The sequence below is a fragment of the Hyperolius riggenbachi genome, unplaced genomic scaffold (assembly GCF_040937935.1).
Source record: "Hyperolius riggenbachi isolate aHypRig1 unplaced genomic scaffold, aHypRig1.pri scaffold_309, whole genome shotgun sequence".
Taxonomy (NCBI): Eukaryota; Metazoa; Chordata; class Amphibia; order Anura; family Hyperoliidae; genus Hyperolius; species Hyperolius riggenbachi.
In genome coordinates this window covers 23,063-45,369 of record NW_027152520.1, presented here as the reverse complement: position 1 = coordinate 45,369, position 22,307 = coordinate 23,063, and the positions used below count along the sequence as shown (strand labels likewise).

Below are 22,307 nucleotides of genomic sequence, written 5' to 3'. Positions count from 1 at the left end.
TTTTTAAACTGAATCCTTGATTGTTTTTCTGTATCGGAAAAAAAACATTTTTTTTTTCTTATTCATTTGTTAATTTTTAAAATTCATATATTTTACTAAAAAGACTGGAAATGTACACATTTGACTTTAATCTCCATGGCCACATTTTGCAATTTTAGCTCTTCTACCACTTTTAGCATAAAGAATATCTGACATGTATTTAAATAATATATTTTTATCATTAGGGTGTGGAAAGCCTCTGCTCAATAAAATAAAAAGATTTATTTCCTTCACTACTTTCTACATTGGAGGGACATCTAACTGGATTCTATACTGAATAACCCTATGACTATTTTTTCTATGCCAGGATCTAAATCATTTTTACCTTAAGGATATGTTGACAGTGGTCAGTTGAATTACACACGTTGTAATGACTGTGAACTGCAATGGTGACCGGCCATAGACTTAAATACAAAGCCTGCAGCTGCGAATTAGAATAACACGTTCCGTTACTGTGAACAGGCCTATAGAATTGTATAGGCGGTAAGTTGACATGGAGAATGATTCTGCAATGCCACTGACCACTGTGAAGAGGGTCTGAATCTTATAATGCTTTGGCACAAGGTAATGTCTTTCACTTTTAAACATATGGAAACAAAGGACTGGATATGTTTCTTAAGATGGCATCCAAATGTGATAAGAACGCTCTACCTGTGGTAGCTTCTGTGGTAGTTGGGGCTTCAGTGCTGGCAGAGGTACAATCTTCACCAGGACAGTCAGAGAAAGGGGTGCTCTCAGACGTAGAACTGGTTGATCCTGACAATAAAGAGGTAAAACGTGATTAAGTTACTGAGAAAACGATTTAGAGCCACTCACTTTAATTTTACTCTCTTTTGCAGGAACTTATAAGATTTATTTTTTTAAACTGCATCATTGATTTTTTTTTTCGAAACAAAAAACAACCTTATTTTTTATTCATTCATATATTTTTACAATTAATATATTTTACTAAAAAGACTAAAAAATGTACACATTTGACTTTAATCTCCATGGCCACATTTTGCAATTTTAGCTCTTCTACCAAATTCAGCATACAGTATATTCCCCATGTATTTAAATAACATGTTTTTTATAATTAGGGTATATGAAAGCCTCTGCTCAATGAAATAAAAACAATTCTTTCTTCACTACTTTTTACACTGGAGGTACCTCTAACTGGATTCTATACTGAATAACCCAATGACTCCAAACCTGCACCTCTACAATTCGGAGTGCCACAAGGATCAATCCTATCCCCTCTGCTGTTTGCAATCTACATGTTGCCACTCGGTACACTTATCCAACGACATGGCCTGACGTACCACTGCTACGCCGATGACACACAGCTATACCTGTCCTTCAAACCTGGTGGAACAGACCCTACCCCAAAAATAAACTCTTGCTTAGCTGAGCTTCAGGCATGGATGAATGATAACTGGTTGAAACTGAATGCTGACAAAACTGAGGTCCTGTTTGTCCAAAGCCAGTGCTCGCCATCAAAACAGCTCTATCCTAAAGCAACACCAATCAGGATTGGGAATTCAGACATAAACAGCTCCAACCTTGTGCGTAGCCTTGGCGTACTAATCGATGGGGAATTGAGTTTCAGAAACCAAATTTCATCTGTAGTTAAATCTTCCTTCTTTCATCTGAAGAACATTGCAAAGATTAAACATCTGATTCCCCCAGAGGATCTTCAAACCCTAGTCCACGCCTTCATCACATCACGGCTGGACTACTGCAATGCCCTTTATGCTGGCCTCCCCAAAAAAGACCTGCGTCGCCTGCAATTAGTGCAGAATGCTAACAAACCAGCCTCGCCACTGTCACATTACACCGATCCTTCGCTCACTGCACTGGCTACCAGTAGAATGGAGAATACTCTTCAAGATTGGACTGCTGACATTCAAATCCCTGCACAATCTGGGCCCTGGATACATGAAGGACTTGCTGAAGCTGCACCACACCTCTCACAACCTCAGATCAGCAAGTTCTATAAACTTGGTCACTCCCAGAGTGCACCTCAAAAAATCTGGAGACAGAGCCTTCTGTCATGCTGCCCCTACTCTTTGGAACTCCCTACCACACCCAGTAAAGACAGCACCATCCCTGGAGCTATTCAAATCCAGACTGAAAAGCCACCTGTTTAGCCTGGCATTTCCAGATTTATAAAATTCTTCCCCTGTACCACGATGGTCGGAGCCATGCTTATGCGCTTTGAGTCCCACGGGAGAAAAGCGCTTTACAAATGTTATTTGTTGTTGTTGTTGTTGTTGACTCATTTTACTATGCCAGGATCTAATTCATTGTTACTTTGAGGATATGTTGACAGTGGTCAGTTGAATTACACACACATTGTAATGACTGTGAACTGCAATGGAGACCGGCCATAGACTTAAACACAAAGACTGCTGCAGCGAATTAGAATTACGCATTCTGTTACTGTGAACAGGCCCATAGAATTGTATAGGCAGTGAGTTGACGTGGAGAATTATTCTGCAACACCACTGACCACTGTGAAGAGGGTCTGAATCTTATAATGCTTTGCCACAAGATAATGTCTGTCACTTTCAAACATATGTAGACAGAGGACTGGATATGTTTCTTGATATGGCTTCCATACATAATAAGAACACTCTACCTGTGGTAGCTTCTGTGGTTCTTGGGGCATCAGTGCTGACAGATGTACAGTCTTCACCAGGACAGTCAGAGAAAGGGGTGCTCTCAGATGTAGAACTGGTTGATACTGACAATAAAAGAGGTAAAATGTGATTAGGTTGCTGAGAAATTTTTTTAGAGCTACACACCTCAAATAAATGTCATTATATACTGAGGAATAAACATATAAGATGACTTTTCCTCCAAAGCATTTTCACTTTCCATGCTCTCACATTAAACATTTCTCTTCTAATGTAATATAGCTTGTAATCCATAGCTCGGTTGTTGTGGTCAAAGCATAGATCGTTTTCTATATTAATTCCTTGACACCTCTTACAAGTTAAGGTGGCCATACATGACTTAATGTTTGTTTTTTCAATCAGAAAAATTGGATAGATTTTTCCAATTTATCAAAATAATTTAAAAAAACGAACCAAAATATGATAGATGTATATTCAATTTCTTCAAGAAATTTTAAAAACCATTTGAATACAAATTTCTTTCTTCATATTGTCTATCCAGATACGAATAACTGAATATGTTTCTTGAGATGGCTTTCATACATAATAAGAACACTCTACCTGTGGTAGCTTCTGTGGTTCTTGGGGCTTCTGTGGTGACAGATGTACAATCTTCACCAGGGCAGTTAGAGAAAGGGGTGATCTCAGATGTAGAACTGGTTGATCCTGACAATAAAGAGGTAAAATGTGATTAGGTTGCTGAGAAAACATTTTAGAGCCACTCACTTCAATTTCCCTCTTTTTTGCAGGAACTTATAAGAGGTTTTATTTTTTTTAAACTGAATCCTTGATTGTTTTTCTGTATCGGAAAAAAAACATTTTTTTTTCTTATTCATTTGTTAATTTTTAAAATTCATATATTTTACTAAAAAGACTGGAAATGTACACATTTGACTTTAATCTCCATGGCCACATTTTGCAATTTTAGCTCTTCTACCACTTTTAGCATAAAGAATATCTGACATGTATTTAAATAATATATTTTTATCATTAGGGTGTGGAAAGCCTCTGCTCAATAAAATAAAAAGATTTATTTCCTTCACTACTTTCTACATTGGAGGGACATCTAAGTGGATTCTATACTGAATAACCCTATGACTATTTTTTCTATGCCAGGATCTAAATCATTTTTACCTTAAGGATATGTTGACAGTGGTCAGTTGAATTACACACGTTGTAATGACTGTGAACTGCAATGGTGACCGGCCATAGACTTAAATACAAAGCCTGCAGCTGCGAATTAGAATAACACGTTCCGTTACTGTGAACAGGCCTATAGAATTGTATAGGCGGTAAGTTGACATGGAGAATGATTCTGCAATGCCACTGACCACTGTGAAGAGGGTCTGAATCTTATAATGCTTTGGCACAAGATAATGTCTTTCACTTTTAAACATATGGAAACAAAGGACTGGATATGTTTCTTAAGATGGCATCCAAATGTGATAAGAACGCTCTACCTGTGGTAGCTTCTGTGGTTGTTGGGGCTTCAGTGCTGGCAGAGGTACAATCTTCACCAGGACAGTCAGAGAAAGGGGTGCTCTCAGACGTAGAACTGGTTGATCCTGACAATAAAGAGGTAAAACGTGATTAAGTTACTGAGAAAACGATTTAGAGCCACTCACTTTAATTTCACTCTCTTTTGCAGGAACTTATAAGATTTATTTTTTTAAACTGCATCATTGATTTTTTTTTCAAAACAAAAAACAACCTTATTTTTTATTCATTCATATATTTTTACAATTAATATATTTTACTAAAAAGACTAAAAAATGTACACATTTGACTTTAATCTCCATGGCCACATTTTGCAATTTTAGCTCTTCTACCAAATTCAGCATACAGTATATTCCCCATGTATTTAAATAACATGTTTTTTATAATTAGGGTATATGAAAGCCTCTGCTCAATGAAATAAAAACAATTCTTTCTTCACTACTTTTTACACTGGAGGTACCTCTAACTGGATTCTATACTGAATAACCCAATGACTCCAAACCTGCACCTCTACAATTCGGAGTGCCACAAGGATCAATCCTATCCCCTCTGCTGTTTGCAATCTACATGTTGCCACTCGGTACACTTATCCAACGACATGGCCTGACGTACCACTGCTACGCCGATGACACACAGCTATACCTGTCCTTCAAACCTGGTGGAACAGACCCTACCCCAAAAATAAACTCTTGCTTAGCTGAGCTTCAGGCATGGATGAATGATAACTGGTTGAAACTGAATGCTGACAAAACTGAGGTCCTGTTTGTCCAAAGCCAGTGCTCGCCATCAAAACAGCTCTATCCTAAAGCAACACCAATCAGGATTGGGAATTCAGACATAAACAGCTCCAACCTTGTGCGTAGCCTTGGCGTACTAATCGATGGGGAATTGAGTTTCAGAAACCAAATTTCATCTGTAGTTAAATCTTCCTTCTTTCATCTGAAGAACATTGCAAAGATTAAACATCTGATTCCCCCAGAGGATCTTCAAACCCTAGTCCACGCCTTCATCACATCACGGCTGGACTACTGCAATGCCCTTTATGCTGGCCTCCCCAAAAAAGACCTGCGTCGCCTGCAATTAGTGCAGAATGCTGCTGCCAGATTGCTAACAAACCAGCCTCGCCACTGTCACATTACACCGATCCTTCGCTCACTGCACTGGCTACCAGTAGAATGGAGAATACTCTTCAAGGTTGGACTGCTGACATTCAAATCCCTGCACAATCTGGGCCCTGGATACATGAAGGACTTGCTGAAGCTGCACCACACCTCTCACAACCTCAGATCAGCAAGTTCTATAAACTTGGTCACTCCCAGAGTGCACCTCAAAAAATCTGGAGACAGAGCCTTCTGTCATGCTGCCCCTACTCTTTGGAACTCCCTACCACACCCAGTAAAGACAGCACCATCCCTGGAGCTATTCAAATCCAGACTGAAAAGCCACCTGTTTAGCCTGGCATTTCCAGATTTATAAAATTCTTCCCCTGTACCACGATGGTCGGAGCCATGCTTATGCGCTTTGAGTCCCACGGGAGAAAAGCACTTTACAAATGTTATTTGTTGTTGTTGTTGTTGTTGACTCATTTTACTATGCCAGGATCTAATTCATTGTTACTTTGAGGATATGTTGACAGTGGTCAGTTGAATTACACACACATTGTAATGACTGTGAACTGCAATGGAGACCGGCCATAGACTTAAACACAAAGACTGCTGCAGCGAATTAGAATTACGCATTCTGTTACTGTGAACAGGCCCATAGAATTGTATAGGCAGTGAGTTGACGTGGAGAATTATTCTGCAACACCACTGACCACTGTGAAGAGGGTCTGAATCTTATAATGCTTTGCCACAAGATAATGTCTGTCACTTTCAAACATATGTAGACAGAGGACTGGATATGTTTCTTGATATGGCTTCCATACATAATAAGAACACTCTACCTGTGGTAGCTTCTGTGGTTCTTGGGGCATCAGTGCTGACAGATGTACAGTCTTCACCAGGACAGTCAGAGAAAGGGGTGCTCTCAGATGTAGAACTGGTTGATACTGACAATAAAAGAGGTAAAATGTGATTAGGTTGCTGAGAAATTTTTTTAGAGCTACACACCTCAAATAAATGTCATTATATACTGAGGAATAAACATATAAGATGACTTTTCCTCCAAAGCATTTTCACTTTCCATGCTCTCACATTAAACATTTCTCTTCTAATGTAATATAGCTTGTAATCCATAGCTCGGTTGTTGTGGTCAAAGCATAGATCGTTTTCTATATTAATTCCTTGACACCTCTTACAAGTTAAGGTGGCCATACATGACTTAATGTTTGTTTTTTTAATCAGAAAAATTGGGTAGATTTTTCCAATTTATCAAAATAATTTAAAAAAACGAACCAAAATATGATAGATGTATATTCAATTTCTTCAAGAAATTTTAAAAACCATTTGAATACAAATTTCTTTCTTCATATTGTCTATCCAGATACGAATAACTGAATATGTTTCTTGAGATGGCTTTCATACATAATAAGAACACTCTACCTGTGGTAGCTTCTGTGGTTCTTGGGGCTTCTGTGCTGACAGATGTACAATCTTCACCAGGGCAGTTAGAGAAAGGGGTGCTCTCAGACGTAGAACTGGTTGATCCTGACAATAAAGAGGTAAAATGTGATTAGGTTGCTGAGAAAACATTTTAGAGCCACTCACTTCAATTTCCCTCTTTTTTTGCAGGAACTTATAAGAGTTTTTATTTTTTTTTAAACTGAATCCTTGATTGTTTTTCTGTATCGGAAAAAAAACATTGTTTTTTTTTATTCATTTGTTAATTTTTAAAATTCATATATTTTACTAAAAAGACTGGAAATGTACACATTTGACTTTAATCTCCATGGCCACATTTTGCAATTTTAGCTCTTCTACCACTTTTAGCATAAAGAATATCCGACATGTATTTAAATAATATATTTTTATCATTAGGGTGTGGAAAGCCTCTGCTCAATAAAATAAAAAGATTTATTTCCTTCACTACTTTCTACATTGGAGGGACCTCTAACTGGATTCTATACTGAATAACCCTATGACTATTTTTTCTATGCCAGGATCTAAATCATGTTTACCTTAAGGATATGTTGACAGTGGTCAGTTGAATTACACACGTTGTAATGACTGTGAACTGCAATGAAAACTGGCCATAGACTTAAATACAAAGCCTGCAGCTGCGAATTAGAATAACACGTTCCGTTACTGTGAACAGGCCTATAGAATTGTATAGGCGGTAAGTTGACATGGAGAATGATTCTGCAATGCCACTGACCACTGTGAAGAGGGTCTGAATCTTATAATGCTTTGGCACAAGATAATGTCTTTCACTTTTAAACATATGGAAACAAAGGACTGGATATGTTTCTTAAGATGGCATCCAAATGTGATAAGAACGCTCTACCTGTGGTAGCTTCTGTGGTTGTTGGGGCTTCAGTGTTGGCAGAGGTACAATCTTCACCAGGACAGTCAGAGAAAGGGGTGCTCTCAGACGTAGAACTGGTTGATCCTGACAATAAAGAGGTAAAACGTGATTCAGTTACTGAGAAAATGATTTAGAGCCACTCACTTTAATTTCACTCTCTTTTGCAGGAACTTATAAGATTTATTTTTTTAAACTGCATCATTGATTTTTTTTTTTTCAAAACAAAAAACAACCTTATTTTTTATTCATTCATATATTTTTACAATTAATATATTTTTCTAAAAAGACTAAAACATGTACACATTTGACTTTAATCTCCATGGCCACATTTTGCAATTTTAGCTCTTCTACCAAATTCAGCATACAGTATATTCCCCATGTATTTAAATAACATATTTTTTTATAATTAGGGTATATGAAAGCCTCTGCTCAATGAAATAAAAAAAATTCTTTCTTCACTACTTTTTATGCTGGAAGTACCTCTAACTGGATTCTATACTGAATAACCCTATGACTCATTTTACTATGCCAGGATCTAATTCATTGTTACTTTGAGGATATGTTGACAGTGGTCAGTTGAATTACACACATTGTAATGACTGTGAACTGCAATGGAGACCGGCCATAGACTTAAATACAAAGCCTGCTGCAGCGAATTAGAATAACGCATTCTGTTACTGTGAACAGGCCCATAGAATTGTATAGGCAGTGAGTTGACATGGAGAATTATTCTGCAACACCACTGACCACTGTGAAGAGGGTCTGAATCTTATAATGCTTTGCCACAAGATAATGTCTGTCACTTTCAAACATATGTAGACAGAGGACTGGATATGTTTCTTGAGATGGCTTCCATACATAATAAGAACACTCTACCTGTGGTAGCTTCTGTGGTTCTTGGGGCATCAGTGCTGACAGATGTACAGTCTTCACCAGGACAATTAGAGAAAGGGGTGCTCTCAGATGTAGAACTGGTTGATACTGACAATAAAAGAGGTAAAATGTGATTAGGTTGCTGAGAAATTTTTTTAGAGCTACACACCTCAAATAAATGTCATTATATACTGAGGAATAAACATATAAGATGACTTTTCCTCCAAAGCATTTTCACTTTCCATGCTCTCACATTAAACATTTCTCTTCTAATGTAATATAGCTTGTAATCCATAGCTCGGTTGTTGTGGTCAAAGCATAGATCGTTTTCTATATTAATTCCTTGACACCTCTTACAAGTTAAGGTGGCCATACATGACTTAATGTTTGTTTTTTCAATCAGAAAAATTGGATAGATTTTTCCAATTTATCAAAATAATTTAAAAAAACGAACTAAAATATGATAGATGTATATTCAATTTCTTCAAGAAATTTTAAAAACCATTTGAATACAAATTTCTTTCTTCATATTGTCTATCCAGATACGAATAACTGAATATGTTTCTTGAGATGGCTTTCATACATAATAAGAACACTCTACCTGTGGTAGCTTCTGTGGTTCTTGGGGCTTCTGTGCTGACAGATGTACAATCTTCACCAGGGCAGTTAGAGAAAGGGGTGCTCTCAGACGTAGAACTGGTTGATCCTGACAATAAAGAGGTAAAATGTGATTAGGTTGCTGAGAAAACATTTTAGAGCCACTCACTTCAATTTCCCTCTTTTTTGCAGGAACTTATAAGAGGTTTTATTTTTTTTAAACTGAATCCTTGATTGTTTTTCTGTATCGGAAAAAAAACATTTTTTTTTTCTTATTCATTTGTTAATTTTTAAAATTCATATATTTTACTAAAAAGACTGGAAATGTACACATTTGACTTTAATCTCCATGGCCACATTTTGCAATTTTAGCTCTTCTACCACTTTTAGCATAAAGAATATCTGACATGTATTTAAATAATATATTTTTATCATTAGGGTGTGGAAAGCCTCTGCTCAATAAAATAAAAAGATTTATTTCCTTCACTACTTTCTACATTGGAGGGACATCTAAGTGGATTCTATACTGAATAACCCTATGACTATTTTTTCTATGCCAGGATCTAAATCATTTTTACCTTAAGGATATGTTGACAGTGGTCAGTTGAATTACACACGTTGTAATGACTGTGAACTGCAATGGTGACCGGCCATAGACTTAAATACAAAGCCTGCAGCTGCGAATTAGAATAACACGTTCCGTTACTGTGAACAGGCCTATAGAATTGTATAGGCGGTAAGTTGACATGGAGAATGATTCTGCAATGCCACTGACCACTGTGAAGAGGGTCTGAATCTTATAATGCTTTGGCACAAGATAATGTCTTTCACTTTTAAACATATGGAAACAAAGGACTGGATATGTTTCTTAAGATGGCATCCAAATGTGATAAGAACGCTCTACCTGTGGTAGCTTCTGTGGTTGTTGGGGCTTCAGTGCTGGCAGAGGTACAATCTTCACCAGGACAGTCAGAGAAAGGGGTGCTCTCAGACGTAGAACTGGTTGATCCTGACAATAAAGAGGTAAAACGTGATTAAGTTACTGAGAAAACGATTTAGAGCCATTTACTTTAATTTCACTCTCTTTTGCAGGAACTTATAAGATTTATTTTTTTAAACTGCATCATTGATTTTTTTTTCAAAACAAAAAACAACCTTATTTTTTATTCATTCATATATTTTTACAATTAATATATTTTACTAAAAAGACTAAAAAATGTACACATTTGACTTTAATCTCCATGGCCACATTTTGCAATTTTAGCTCTTCTACCAAATTCAGCATACAGTATATTCCCCATGTATTTAAATAACATGTTTTTTATAATTAGGGTATATGAAAGCCTCTGCTCAATGAAATAAAAACAATTCTTTCTTCACTACTTTTTACACTGGAGGTACCTCTAACTGGATTCTATACTGAATAACCCAATGACTCCAAACCTGCACCTCTACAATTCGGAGTGCCACAAGGATCAATCCTATCCCCTCTGCTGTTTGCAATCTACATGTTGCCACTCGGTACACTTATCCAACGACATGGCCTGACGTACCACTGCTACGCCGATGACACACAGCTATACCTGTCCTTCAAACCTGGTGGAACAGACCCTACCCCAAAAATAAACTCTTGCTTAGCTGAGCTTCAGGCATGGATGAATGATAACTGGTTGAAACTGAATGCTGACAAAACTGAGGTCCTGTTTGTCCAAAGCCAGTGCTCGCCATCAAAACAGCTCTATCCTAAAGCAACACCAATCAGGATTGGGAATTCAGACATAAACAGCTCCAACCTTGTGCGTAGCCTTGGCGTACTAATCGATGGGGAATTGAGTTTCAGAAACCAAATTTCATCTGTAGTTAAATCTTCCTTCTTTCATCTGAAGAACATTGCAAAGATTAAACATCTGATTCCCCCAGAGGATCTTCAAACCCTAGTCCACGCCTTCATCACATCACGGCTGGACTACTGCAATGCCCTTTATGCTGGCCTCCCCAAAAAAGACCTGCGTCGCCTGCAATTAGTGCAGAATGCTGCTGCCAGATTGCTAACAAACCAGCCTCGCCACTGTCACATTACACCGATCCTTCGCTCACTGCACTGGCTACCAGTAGAATGGAGAATACTCTTCAAGATTGGACTGCTGACATTCAAATCCCTGCACAATCTGGGCCCTGGATACATGAAGGACTTGCTGAAGCTGCACCACACCTCTCACAACCTCAGATCAGCAAGTTCTATAAACTTGGTCACTCCCAGAGTGCACCTCAAAAAATCTGGAGACAGAGCCTTCTGTCATGCTGCCCCTACTCTTTGGAACTCCCTACCACACCCAGTAAAGACAGCACCATCCCTGGAGCTATTCAAATCCAGACTGAAAAGCCACCTGTTTAGCCTGGCATTTCCAGATTTATAAAATTCTTCCCCTGTACCACGATGGTCGGAGCCATGCTTATGCGCTTTGAGTCCCACGGGAGAAAAGCGCTTTACAAATGTTATTTGTTGTTGTTGTTGTTGTTGACTCATTTTACTATGCCAGGATCTAATTCATTGTTACTTTGAGGATATGTTGACAGTGGTCAGTTGAATTACACACACATTGTAATGACTGTGAACTGCAATGGAGACCGGCCATAGACTTAAACACAAAGACTGCTGCAGCGAATTAGAATTACGCATTCTGTTACTGTGAACAGGCCCATAGAATTGTATAGGCAGTGAGTTGACGTGGAGAATTATTCTGCAACACCACTGACCACTGTGAAGAGGGTCTGAATCTTATAATGCTTTGCCACAAGATAATGTCTGTCACTTTCAAACATATGTAGACAGAGGACTGGATATGTTTCTTGATATGGCTTCCATACATAATAAGAATACTCTACCTGTGGTAGCTTCTGTGGTTCTTGGGGCATCAGTGCTGACAGATGTACAGTCTTCACCAGGACAGTCAGAGAAAGGGGTGCTCTCAGATGTAGAACTGGTTGATACTGACAATAAAAGAGGTAAAATGTGATTAGGTTGCTGAGAAATTTTTTTAGAGCTACACACCTCAAATAAATGTCATTATATACTGAGGAATAAACATATAAGATGACTTTTCCTCCAAAGCATTTCACTTTCCATGCTCTCACATTAAACATTTCTCTTCTAATGTAATATAGCTTGTAATCCATAGCTCGGTTGTTGTGGTCAAAGCATAGATCGTTTTCTATATTAATTCCTTGACACCTCTTACAAGTTAAGGTGGCCATACATGACTTAATGTTTGTTTTTTTAATCAGAAAAATTGGATAGATTTTTCCAATTTATCAAAATAATTTAAAAAAACGAACCAAAATATGATAGATGTATATTCAATTTCTTCAAGAAATTTTAAAAACCATTTGAATACAAATTTCTTTCTTCATATTGTCTATCCAGATACGAATAACTGAATATGTTTCTTGAGATGGCTTTCATACATAATAAGAACACTCTACCTGTGGTAGCTTCTGTGGTTCTTGGGGCTTCTGTGCTGACAGATGTACAATCTTCACCAGGGCAGTTAGAGAAAGGGGTGCTCTCAGACGTAGAACTGGTTGATCCTGACAATAAAGAGGTAAAATGTGATTAGGTTGCTGAGAAAACATTTTAGAGCCACTCACTTCAATTTCCCTCTTTTTTTGCAGGAACTTATAAGAGTTTTTATTTTTTTTAAACTGAATCCTTGATTGTTTTTCTGTATCGGAAAAAAAACATTGTTTTTTTTTATTCATTTGTTAATTTTTAAAATTCATATATTTTACTAAAAAGACTGGAAATGTACACATTTGACTTTAATCTCCATGGCCACATTTTGCAATTTTAGCTCTTCTACCACTTTTAGCATAAAGAATATCCGACATGTATTTAAATAATATATTTTTATCATTAGGGTGTGGAAAGCCTCTGCTCAATAAAATAAAAAGATTTATTTCCTTCACTACTTTCTACATTGGAGGGACCTCTAACTGGATTCTATACTGAATAACCCTATGACTATTTTTTCTATGCCAGGATCTAAATCATGTTTACCTTAAGGATATGTTGACAGTGGTCAGTTGAATTACACACGTTGTAATGACTGTGAACTGCAATGGAGACTGGCCATAGACTTAAATACAAAGCCTGCAGCTGCGAATTAGAATAACACGTTCCGTTACTGTGAACAGGCCTATAGAATTGTATAGGCGGTAAGTTGACATGGAGAATGATTCTGCAATGCCACTGACCACTGTGAAGAGGGTCTGAATCTTATAAAGCTTTGGCACAAGATAATGTCTTTCACTTTTAAACATATGGAAACAAAGGACTGGATATGTTTCTTAAGATGGCATCCAAATGTGATAAGAACGCTCTACCTGTGGTAGCTTCTGTGGTTGTTGGGGCTTCAGTGTTGGCAGAGGTACAATCTTCACCAGGACAGTCAGAGAAAGGGGTGCTCTCAGACGTAGAACTGGTTGATCCTGACAATAAAGAGGTAAAACGTGATTCAGTTACTGAGAAAATGATTTAGAGCCACTCACTTTAATTTCACTCTCTTTTGCAGGAACTTATAAGATTTATTTTTTTAAACTGCATCATTGATTTTTTTTTTTTCAAAACAAAAAACAACCTTATTTTTTATTCATTCATATATTTTTACAATTAATATATTTTTCTAAAAAGACTAAAACATGTACACATTTGACTTTAATCTCCATGGCCACATTTTGCAATTTTAGCTCTTCTACCAAATTCAGCATACAGTATATTCCCCATGTATTTAAATAACATATTTTTTATAATTAGGGTATATGAAAGCCTCTGCTCAATGAAATAAAAAAAATTCTTTCTTCACTACTTTTTATGCTGGAAGTACCTCTAACTGGATTCTATACTGAATAACCCTATGACTCATTTTACTATGCCAGGATCTAATTCATTGTTACTTTGAGGATATGTTGACAGTGGTCAGTTGAATTACACACATTGTAATGACTGTGAACTGCAATGGAGACCGGCCATAGACTTAAATACAAAGCCTGCTGCAGCGAATTAGAATAACGCATTCTGTTACTGTGAACAGGCCCATAGAATTGTATAGGCAGTGAGTTGACATGGAGAATTATTCTGCAACACCACTGACCACTGTGAAGAGGGTCTGAATCTTATAATGCTTTGCCACAAGATAATGTCTGTCACTTTCAAACATATGTAGACAGAGGACTGGATATGTTTCTTGAGATGGCTTCCATACATAATAAGAACACTCTACCTGTGGTAGCTTCTGTGGTTCTTGGGGCATCAGTGCTGACAGATGTACAGTCTTCACCAGGACAATTAGAGAAAGGGGTGCTCTCAGATGTAGAACTGGTTGATACTGACAATAAAAGAGGTAAAATGTGATTAGGTTGCTGAGAAATTTTTTTAGAGCTACACACCTCAAATAAATGTCATTATATACTGAGGAATAAACATATAAGATGACTTTTCCTCCAAAGCATTTTCACTTTCCATGCTCTCACATTAAACATTTCTCTTCTAATGTAATATAGCTTGTAATCCATAGCTCGGTTGTTGTGGTCAAAGCATAGATCGTTTTCTATATTAATTCCTTGACACCTCTTACAAGTTAAGGTGGCCATACATGACTTAATGTTTGTTTTTTCAATCAGAAAAATTGGATAGATTTTTCCAATTTATCAAAATAATTTAAAAAAACGAACCAAAATATGATAGATGTATATTCAATTTCTTCAAGAAATTTTAAAAACCATTTGAATACAAATTTCTTTCTTCATATTGTCTATCCAGATACGAATAACTGAATATGTTTCTTGAGATGGCTTTCATACATAATAAGAACACTCTACCTGTGGTAGCTTCTGTGGTTCTTGGGGCTTCTGTGCTGACAGATGTACAATCTTCACCAGGGCAGTTAGAGAAAGGGGTGCTCTCAGACGTAGAACTGTTTGATCCTGACAATAAAGAGGTAAAATGTGATTAGGTTGCTGAGAAAACATTTTAGAGCCACTCACTTCAATTTCCCTCTTTTTTGCAGGAACTTATAAGAGGTTTTATTTTTTTTAAACTGAATCCTTGATTGTTTTTCTGTATCGGAAAAAAAACATTTTTTTTTTCTTATTCATTTGTTAATTTTTAAAATTCATATATTTTACTAAAAAGACTGGAAATGTACACATTTGACTTTAATCTCCATGGCCACATTTTGCAATTTTAGCTCTTCTACCACTTTTAGCATAAAGAATATCTGACATGTATTTAAATAATATATTTTTATCATTAGGGTGTGGAAAGCCTCTGCTCAATAAAATAAAAAGATTTATTTCCTTCACTACTTTCTACATTGGAGGGACATCTAACTGGATTCTATACTGAATAACCCTATGACTATTTTTTCTATGCCAGGATCTAAATCATTTTTACCTTAAGGATATGTTGACAGTGGTCAGTTGAATTACACACGTTGTAATGACTGTGAACTGCAATGGTGACCGGCCATAGACTTAAATACAAAGCCTGCAGCTGCGAATTAGAATAACACGTTCCGTTACTGTGAACAGGCCTATAGAATTGTATAGGCGGTAAGTTGACATGGAGAATGATTCTGCAATGCCACTGACCACTGTGAAGAGGGTCTGAATCTTATAATGCTTTGGCACAAGGTAATGTCTTTCACTTTTAAACATATGGAAACAAAGGACTGGATATGTTTCTTAAGATGGCATCCAAATGTGATAAGAACGCTCTACCTGTGGTAGCTTCTGTGGTAGTTGGGGCTTCAGTGCTGGCAGAGGTACAATCTTCACCAGGACAGTCAGAGAAAGGGGTGCTCTCAGACGTAGAACTGGTTGATCCTGACAATAAAGAGGTAAAACGTGATTAAGTTACTGAGAAAACGATTTAGAGCCACTCACTTTAATTTTACTCTCTTTTGCAGGAACTTATAAGATTTATTTTTTTAAACTGCATCATTGATTTTTTTTTTCGAAACAAAAAACAACCTTATTTTTTATTCATTCATATATTTTTACAATTAATATATTTTACTAAAAAGACTAAAAAATGTACACATTTGACTTTAATCTCCATGGCCACATTTTGCAATTTTAGCTCTTCTACCAAATTCAGCATACAGTATATTCCCCATGTATTTAAATAACATGTTTTTTATAATTAGGGTATATGAAAGCCTCTGCTCAATGAAATAAAAACAATTCTTTCTTCACTACTTTTTACACTGGAGGTACCTCTAACTGGATTCTATACTGAATAACCCAATGACTCCAAACCTGCACCTCTACAATTCGGAGTGCCACAAGGATCAATCCTATCCCCTCTGCTGTTTGCAATCTACATGTTGCCACTCGGTACACTTATCCAACGACATGGCCTGACGTACCACTGCTACGCCGATGACACACAGCTATACCTGTCCTTCAAACCTGGTGGAACAGACCCTACCCCAAAAATAAACTCTTGCTTAGCTGAGCTTCAGGCATGGATGAATGATAACTGGTTGAAACTGAATGCTGACAAAACTGAGGTCCTGTTTGTCCAAAGCCAGTGCTCGCCATCAAAACAGCTCTATCCTAAAGCAACACCAATCAGGATTGGGAATTCAGACATAAACAGCTCCAACCTTGTGCGTAGCCTTGGCGTACTAATCGATGGGGAATTGAGTTTCAGAAACCAAATTTCATCTGTAGTTAAATCTTCCTTCTTTCATCTGAAGAACATTGCAAAGATTAAACATCTGATTCCCCCAGAGGATCTTCAAACCCTAGTCCACGCCTTCATCACATCACGGCTGGACTACTGCAATGCCCTTTATGCTGGCCTCCCCAAAAAAGACCTGCGTCGCCTGCAATTAGTGCAGAATGCTAACAAACCAGCCTCGCCACTGTCACATTACACCGATCCTTCGCTCACTGCACTGGCTACCAGTAGAATGGAGAATACTCTTCAAGATTGGACTGCTGACATTCAAATCCCTGCACAATCTGGGCCCTGGATACATGAAGGACTTGCTGAAGCTGCACCACACCTCTCACAACCTCAGATCAGCAAGTTCTATAAACTTGGTCACTCCCAGAGTGCACCTCAAAAAATCTGGAGACAGAGCCTTCTGTCATGCTGCCCCTACTCTTTGGAACTCCCTACCACACCCAGTAAAGACAGCACCATCCCTGGAGCTATTCAAATCCAGACTGAAAAGCCACCTGTTTAGCCTGGCATTTCCAGATTTATAAAATTCTTCCCCTGTACCACGATGGTCGGAGCCATGCTTATGCGCTTTGAGTCCCACGGGAGAAAAGCGCTTTACAAATGTTATTTGTTGTTGTTGTTGTTGTTGACTCATTTTACTATGCCAGGATCTAATTCATTGTTACTTTGAGGATATGTTGACAGTGGTCAGTTGAATTACACACACATTGTAATGACTGTGAACTGCAATGGAGACCGGCCATAGACTTAAACACAAAGACTGCTGCAGCGAATTAGAATTACGCATTCTGTTACTGTGAACAGGCCCATAGAATTGTATAGGCAGTGAGTTGACGTGGAGAATTATTCTGCAACACCACTGACCACTGTGAAGAGGGTCTGAATCTTATAATGCTTTGCCACAAGATAATGTCTGTCACTTTCAAACATATGTAGACAGAGGACTGGATATGTTTCTTGATATGGCTTCCATACATAATAAGAACACTCTACCTGTGGTAGCTTCTGTGGTTCTTGGGGCATCAGTGCTGACAGATGTACAGTCTTCACCAGGACAGTCAGAGAAAGGGGTGCTCTCAGATGTAGAACTGGTTGATACTGACAATAAAAGAGGTAAAATGTGATTAGGTTGCTGAGAAATTTTTTTAGAGCTACACACCTCAAATAAATGTCATTATATACTGAGGAATAAACATATAAGATGACTTTTCCTCCAAAGCATTTTCACTTTCCATGCTCTCACATTAAACATTTCTCTTCTAATGTAATATAGCTTGTAATCCATAGCTCGGTTGTTGTGGTCAAAGCATAGATCGTTTTCTATATTAATTCCTTGACACCTCTTACAAGTTAAGGTGGCCATACATGACTTAATGTTTGTTTTTTCAATCAGAAAAATTGGATAGATTTTTCCAATTTATCAAAATAATTTAAAAAAACGAACCAAAATATGATAGATGTATATTCAATTTCTTCAAGAAATTTTAAAAACCATTTGAATACAAATTTCTTTCTTCATATTGTCTATCCAGATACGAATAACTGAATATGTTTCTTGAGATGGCTTTCATACATAATAAGAACACTCTACCTGTGGTAGCTTCTGTGGTTCTTGGGGCTTCTGTGGTGACAGATGTACAATCTTCACCAGGGCAGTTAGAGAAAGGGGTGATCTCAGATGTAGAACTGGTTGATCCTGACAATAAAGAGGTAAAATGTGATTAGGTTGCTGAGAAAACATTTTAGAGCCACTCACTTCAATTTCCCTCTTTTTTGCAGGAACTTATAAGAGGTTTTATTTTTTTTAAACTGAATCCTTGATTGTTTTTCTGTATCGGAAAAAAAACATTTTTTTTTTCTTATTCATTTGTTAATTTTTAAAATTCATATATTTTACTAAAAAGACTGGAAATGTACACATTTGACTTTAATCTCCATGGCCACATTTTGCAATTTTAGCTCTTCTACCACTTTTAGCATAAAGAATATCTGACATGTATTTAAATAATATATTTTTATCATTAGGGTGTGGAAAGCCTCTGCTCAATAAAATAAAAAGATTTATTTCCTTCACTACTTTCTACATTGGAGGGACATCTAACTGGATTCTATACTGAATAACCCTATGACTATTTTTTCTATGCCAGGATCTAAATCATTTTTACCTTAAGGATATGTTGACAGTGGTCAGTTGAATTACACACGTTGTAATGACTGTGAACTGCAATGGTGACCGGCCATAGACTTAAATACAAAGCCTGCAGCTGCGAATTAGAATAACACGTTCCGTTACTGTGAACAGGCCTATAGAATTGTATAGGCGGTAAGTTGACATGGAGAATGATTCTGCAATGCCACTGACCACTGTGAAGAGGGTCTGAATCTTATAATGCTTTGGCACAAGGTAATGTCTTTCACTTTTAAACATATGGAAACAAAGGACTGGATATGTTTCTTAAGATGGCATCCAAATGTGATAAGAACGCTCTACCTGTGGTAGCTTCTGTGGTTGTTGGGGCTTCAGTGCTGGCAGAGGTACAATCTTCACCAGGACAGTCAGAGAAAGGGGTGCTCTCAGACGTAGAACTGGTTGATCCTGACAATAAAGAGGTAAAACGTGATTAAGTTACTGAGAAAACGATTTAGAGCCACTCACTTTAATTTCACTCTCTTTTGCAGGAACTTATAAGATTTATTTTTTTAAACTGCATCATTGATTTTTTTTTCAAAACAAAAAACAACCTTATTTTTTATTCATTCATATATTTTTACAATTAATATATTTTACTAAAAAGACTAAAAAATGTACACATTTGACTTTAATCTCCATGGCCACATTTTGCAATTTTAGCTCTTCTACCAAATTCAGCATACAGTATATTCCCCATGTATTTAAATAACATGTTTTTTATAATTAGGGTATATGAAAGCCTCTGCTCAATGAAATAAAAACAATTCTTTCTTCACTACTTTTTACACTGGAGGTACCTCTAACTGGATTCTATACTGAATAACCCAATGACTCCAAACCTGCACCTCTACAATTCGGAGTGCCACAAGGATCAATCCTATCCCCTCTGCTGTTTGCAATCTACATGTTGCCACTCGGTACACTTATCCAACGACATGGCCTGACGTACCACTGCTACGCCGATGACACACAGCTATACCTGTCCTTCAAACCTGGTGGAACAGACCCTACCCCAAAAATAAACTCTTGCTTAGCTGAGCTTCAGGCATGGATGAATGATAACTGGTTGAAACTGAATGCTGACAAAACTGAGGTCCTGTTTGTCCAAAGCCAGTGCTCGCCATCAAAACAGCTCTATCCTAAAGCAACACCAATCAGGATTGGGAATTCAGACATAAACAGCTCCAACCTTGTGCGTAGCCTTGGCGTACTAATCGATGGGGAATTGAGTTTCAGAAACCAAATTTCATCTGTAGTTAAATCTTCCTTCTTTCATCTGAAGAACATTGCAAAGATTAAACATCTGATTCCCCCAGAGGATCTTCAAACCCTAGTCCACGCCTTCATCACATCACGGCTGGACTACTGCAATGCCCTTTATGCTGGCCTCCCCAAAAAAGACCTGCGTCGCCTGCAATTAGTGCAGAATGCTGCTGCCAGATTGCTAACAAACCAGCCTCGCCACTGTCACATTACACCGATCCTTCGCTCACTGCACTGGCTACCAGTAGAATGGAGAATACTCTTCAAGATTGGACTGCTGACATTCAAATCCCTGCACAATCTGGGCCCTGGATACATGAAGGATTTGCTGAAGCTGCACCACACCTCTCACAACCTCAGATCAGCAAGTTCTATAAACTTGGTCACTCCCAGAGTGCACCTCAAAAAATCTGGAGACAGAGCCTTCTGTCATGCTGCCCCTACTCTTTGGAACTCCCTACCACACCCAGTAAAGACAGCACCATCCCTGGAGCTATTCAAATCCAGACTGAAAAGCCACCTGTTTAGCCTGGCATTTCCAGATTTATAAAATTCTTCCCCTGTACCACGATGGTCGGAGCCATGCTTATGCGCTTTGAGTCCCACGGGAGAAAAGCGCTTTACAAATGTTATTTGTTGTTGTTGTTGTTGTTGACTCATTTTACTATGCCAGGATCTAATTCATTGTTACTTTGAGGATATGTTGACAGTGGTCAGTTGAATTACACACACATTGTAATGACTGTGAACTGCAATGGAGACCGGCCATAGACTTAAACACAAAGACTGCTGCAGCGAATTAGAATTACGCATTCTGTTACTGTGAACAGGCCCATAGAATTGTATAGGCAGTGAGTTGACGTGGAGAATTATTCTGCAACACCACTGACCACTGTGAAGAGGGTCTGAATCTTATAATGCTTTGCCACAAGATAATGTCTGTCACTTTCAAACATATGTAGACAGAGGACTGGATATGTTTCTTGAGATGGCTTCCATACATAATAAGAACACTCTACCTGTGGTAGCTTCTGTGGTTCTTGGGGCATCAGTGCTGACAGATGTACAGTCTTCACCAGGACAGTCAGAGAAAGGGGTGCTCTCAGATGTAGAACTGGTTGATACTGACAATAAAAGAGGTAAAATGTGATTAGGTTGCTGAGAATTTTTTTTAGAGCTACACACCTCAAATAAATGTCATTATATACTGAGGAATAAACATATAAGATGACTTTTCCTCCAAAGCATTTTCACTTTCCATGCTCTCACATTAAACATTTCTCTTCTAATGTAACATAGCTTGTAATCCATAGCTCGGTTGTTGTGGTCAAAGCATAGATCGTTTTCTATATTAATTCCTTGACACCTCTTACAAGTTAAGGTGGCCATACATGACTTAATGTTTGTTTTTTCAATCAGAAAAATTGGATAGATTTTTCCAATTTATCAAAATAATTTAAAAAAACGAACCAAAATATGATAGATGTATATTCAATTTCTTCAAGAAATTTTAAAAACCATTTGAATACAAATTTCTTTCTTCATATTGTCTATCCAGATACGAATAACTGAATATGTTTCTTGAGATGGCTTTCATACATAATAAGAACACTCTACCTGTGGTAGCTTCTGTGGTTCTTGGGGCTTCTGTGCTGACAGATGTACAATCTTCACCAGGGCAGTTAGAGAAAGGGGTGCTCTCAGACGTAGAACTGGTTGATCCTGACAATAAAGAGGTAAAATGTGATTAGGTTGCTGAGAAAACATTTTAGAGCCACTCACTTCAATTTCCCTCTTTTTTTGCAGGAACTTATAAGAGTTTTTATTTTTTTTAAACTGAATCCTTGATTGTTTTTCTGTATCGGAAAAAAAACATTGTTTTTTTTTATTCATTTGTTAATTTTTAAAATTCATATATTTTACTAAAAAGACTGGAAATGTACACATTTGACTTTAATCTCCATGGCCACAT

At 37.5% G+C, this 22,307-nt stretch overlaps 1 protein-coding gene across 1 annotated transcript in view; it reads right to left on the bottom strand.

Annotated features, from left to right (window-relative positions):
• Positions 1-22,307, bottom strand: part of LOC137543891 (mucin-22-like) — a gene marked incomplete at both ends in the record, with an annotated part of 80,744 nt that overhangs the window by 41,514 nt on the left and 16,923 nt on the right. The window contains 21 exons of the mRNA XM_068264962.1: positions 691-795; positions 2,660-2,764; positions 3,258-3,362; positions 4,157-4,261; positions 6,139-6,243; positions 6,737-6,841; positions 7,638-7,742; positions 8,535-8,639; positions 9,133-9,237; positions 10,033-10,137; positions 12,015-12,119; positions 12,612-12,716; positions 13,512-13,616; positions 14,408-14,512; positions 15,006-15,110; positions 15,906-16,010; positions 17,875-17,979; positions 18,473-18,577; positions 19,373-19,477; positions 21,355-21,459; positions 21,953-22,057. Of these exons, the coding sequence (XP_068121063.1) occupies positions 691-795; positions 2,660-2,764; positions 3,258-3,362; positions 4,157-4,261; positions 6,139-6,243; positions 6,737-6,841; positions 7,638-7,742; positions 8,535-8,639; positions 9,133-9,237; positions 10,033-10,137; positions 12,015-12,119; positions 12,612-12,716; positions 13,512-13,616; positions 14,408-14,512; positions 15,006-15,110; positions 15,906-16,010; positions 17,875-17,979; positions 18,473-18,577; positions 19,373-19,477; positions 21,355-21,459; positions 21,953-22,057 (2,205 nt within the window). The remainder of the gene's footprint in view (positions 1-690; positions 796-2,659; positions 2,765-3,257; positions 3,363-4,156; positions 4,262-6,138; positions 6,244-6,736; positions 6,842-7,637; positions 7,743-8,534; positions 8,640-9,132; positions 9,238-10,032; positions 10,138-12,014; positions 12,120-12,611; positions 12,717-13,511; positions 13,617-14,407; positions 14,513-15,005; positions 15,111-15,905; positions 16,011-17,874; positions 17,980-18,472; positions 18,578-19,372; positions 19,478-21,354; positions 21,460-21,952; positions 22,058-22,307) is intronic.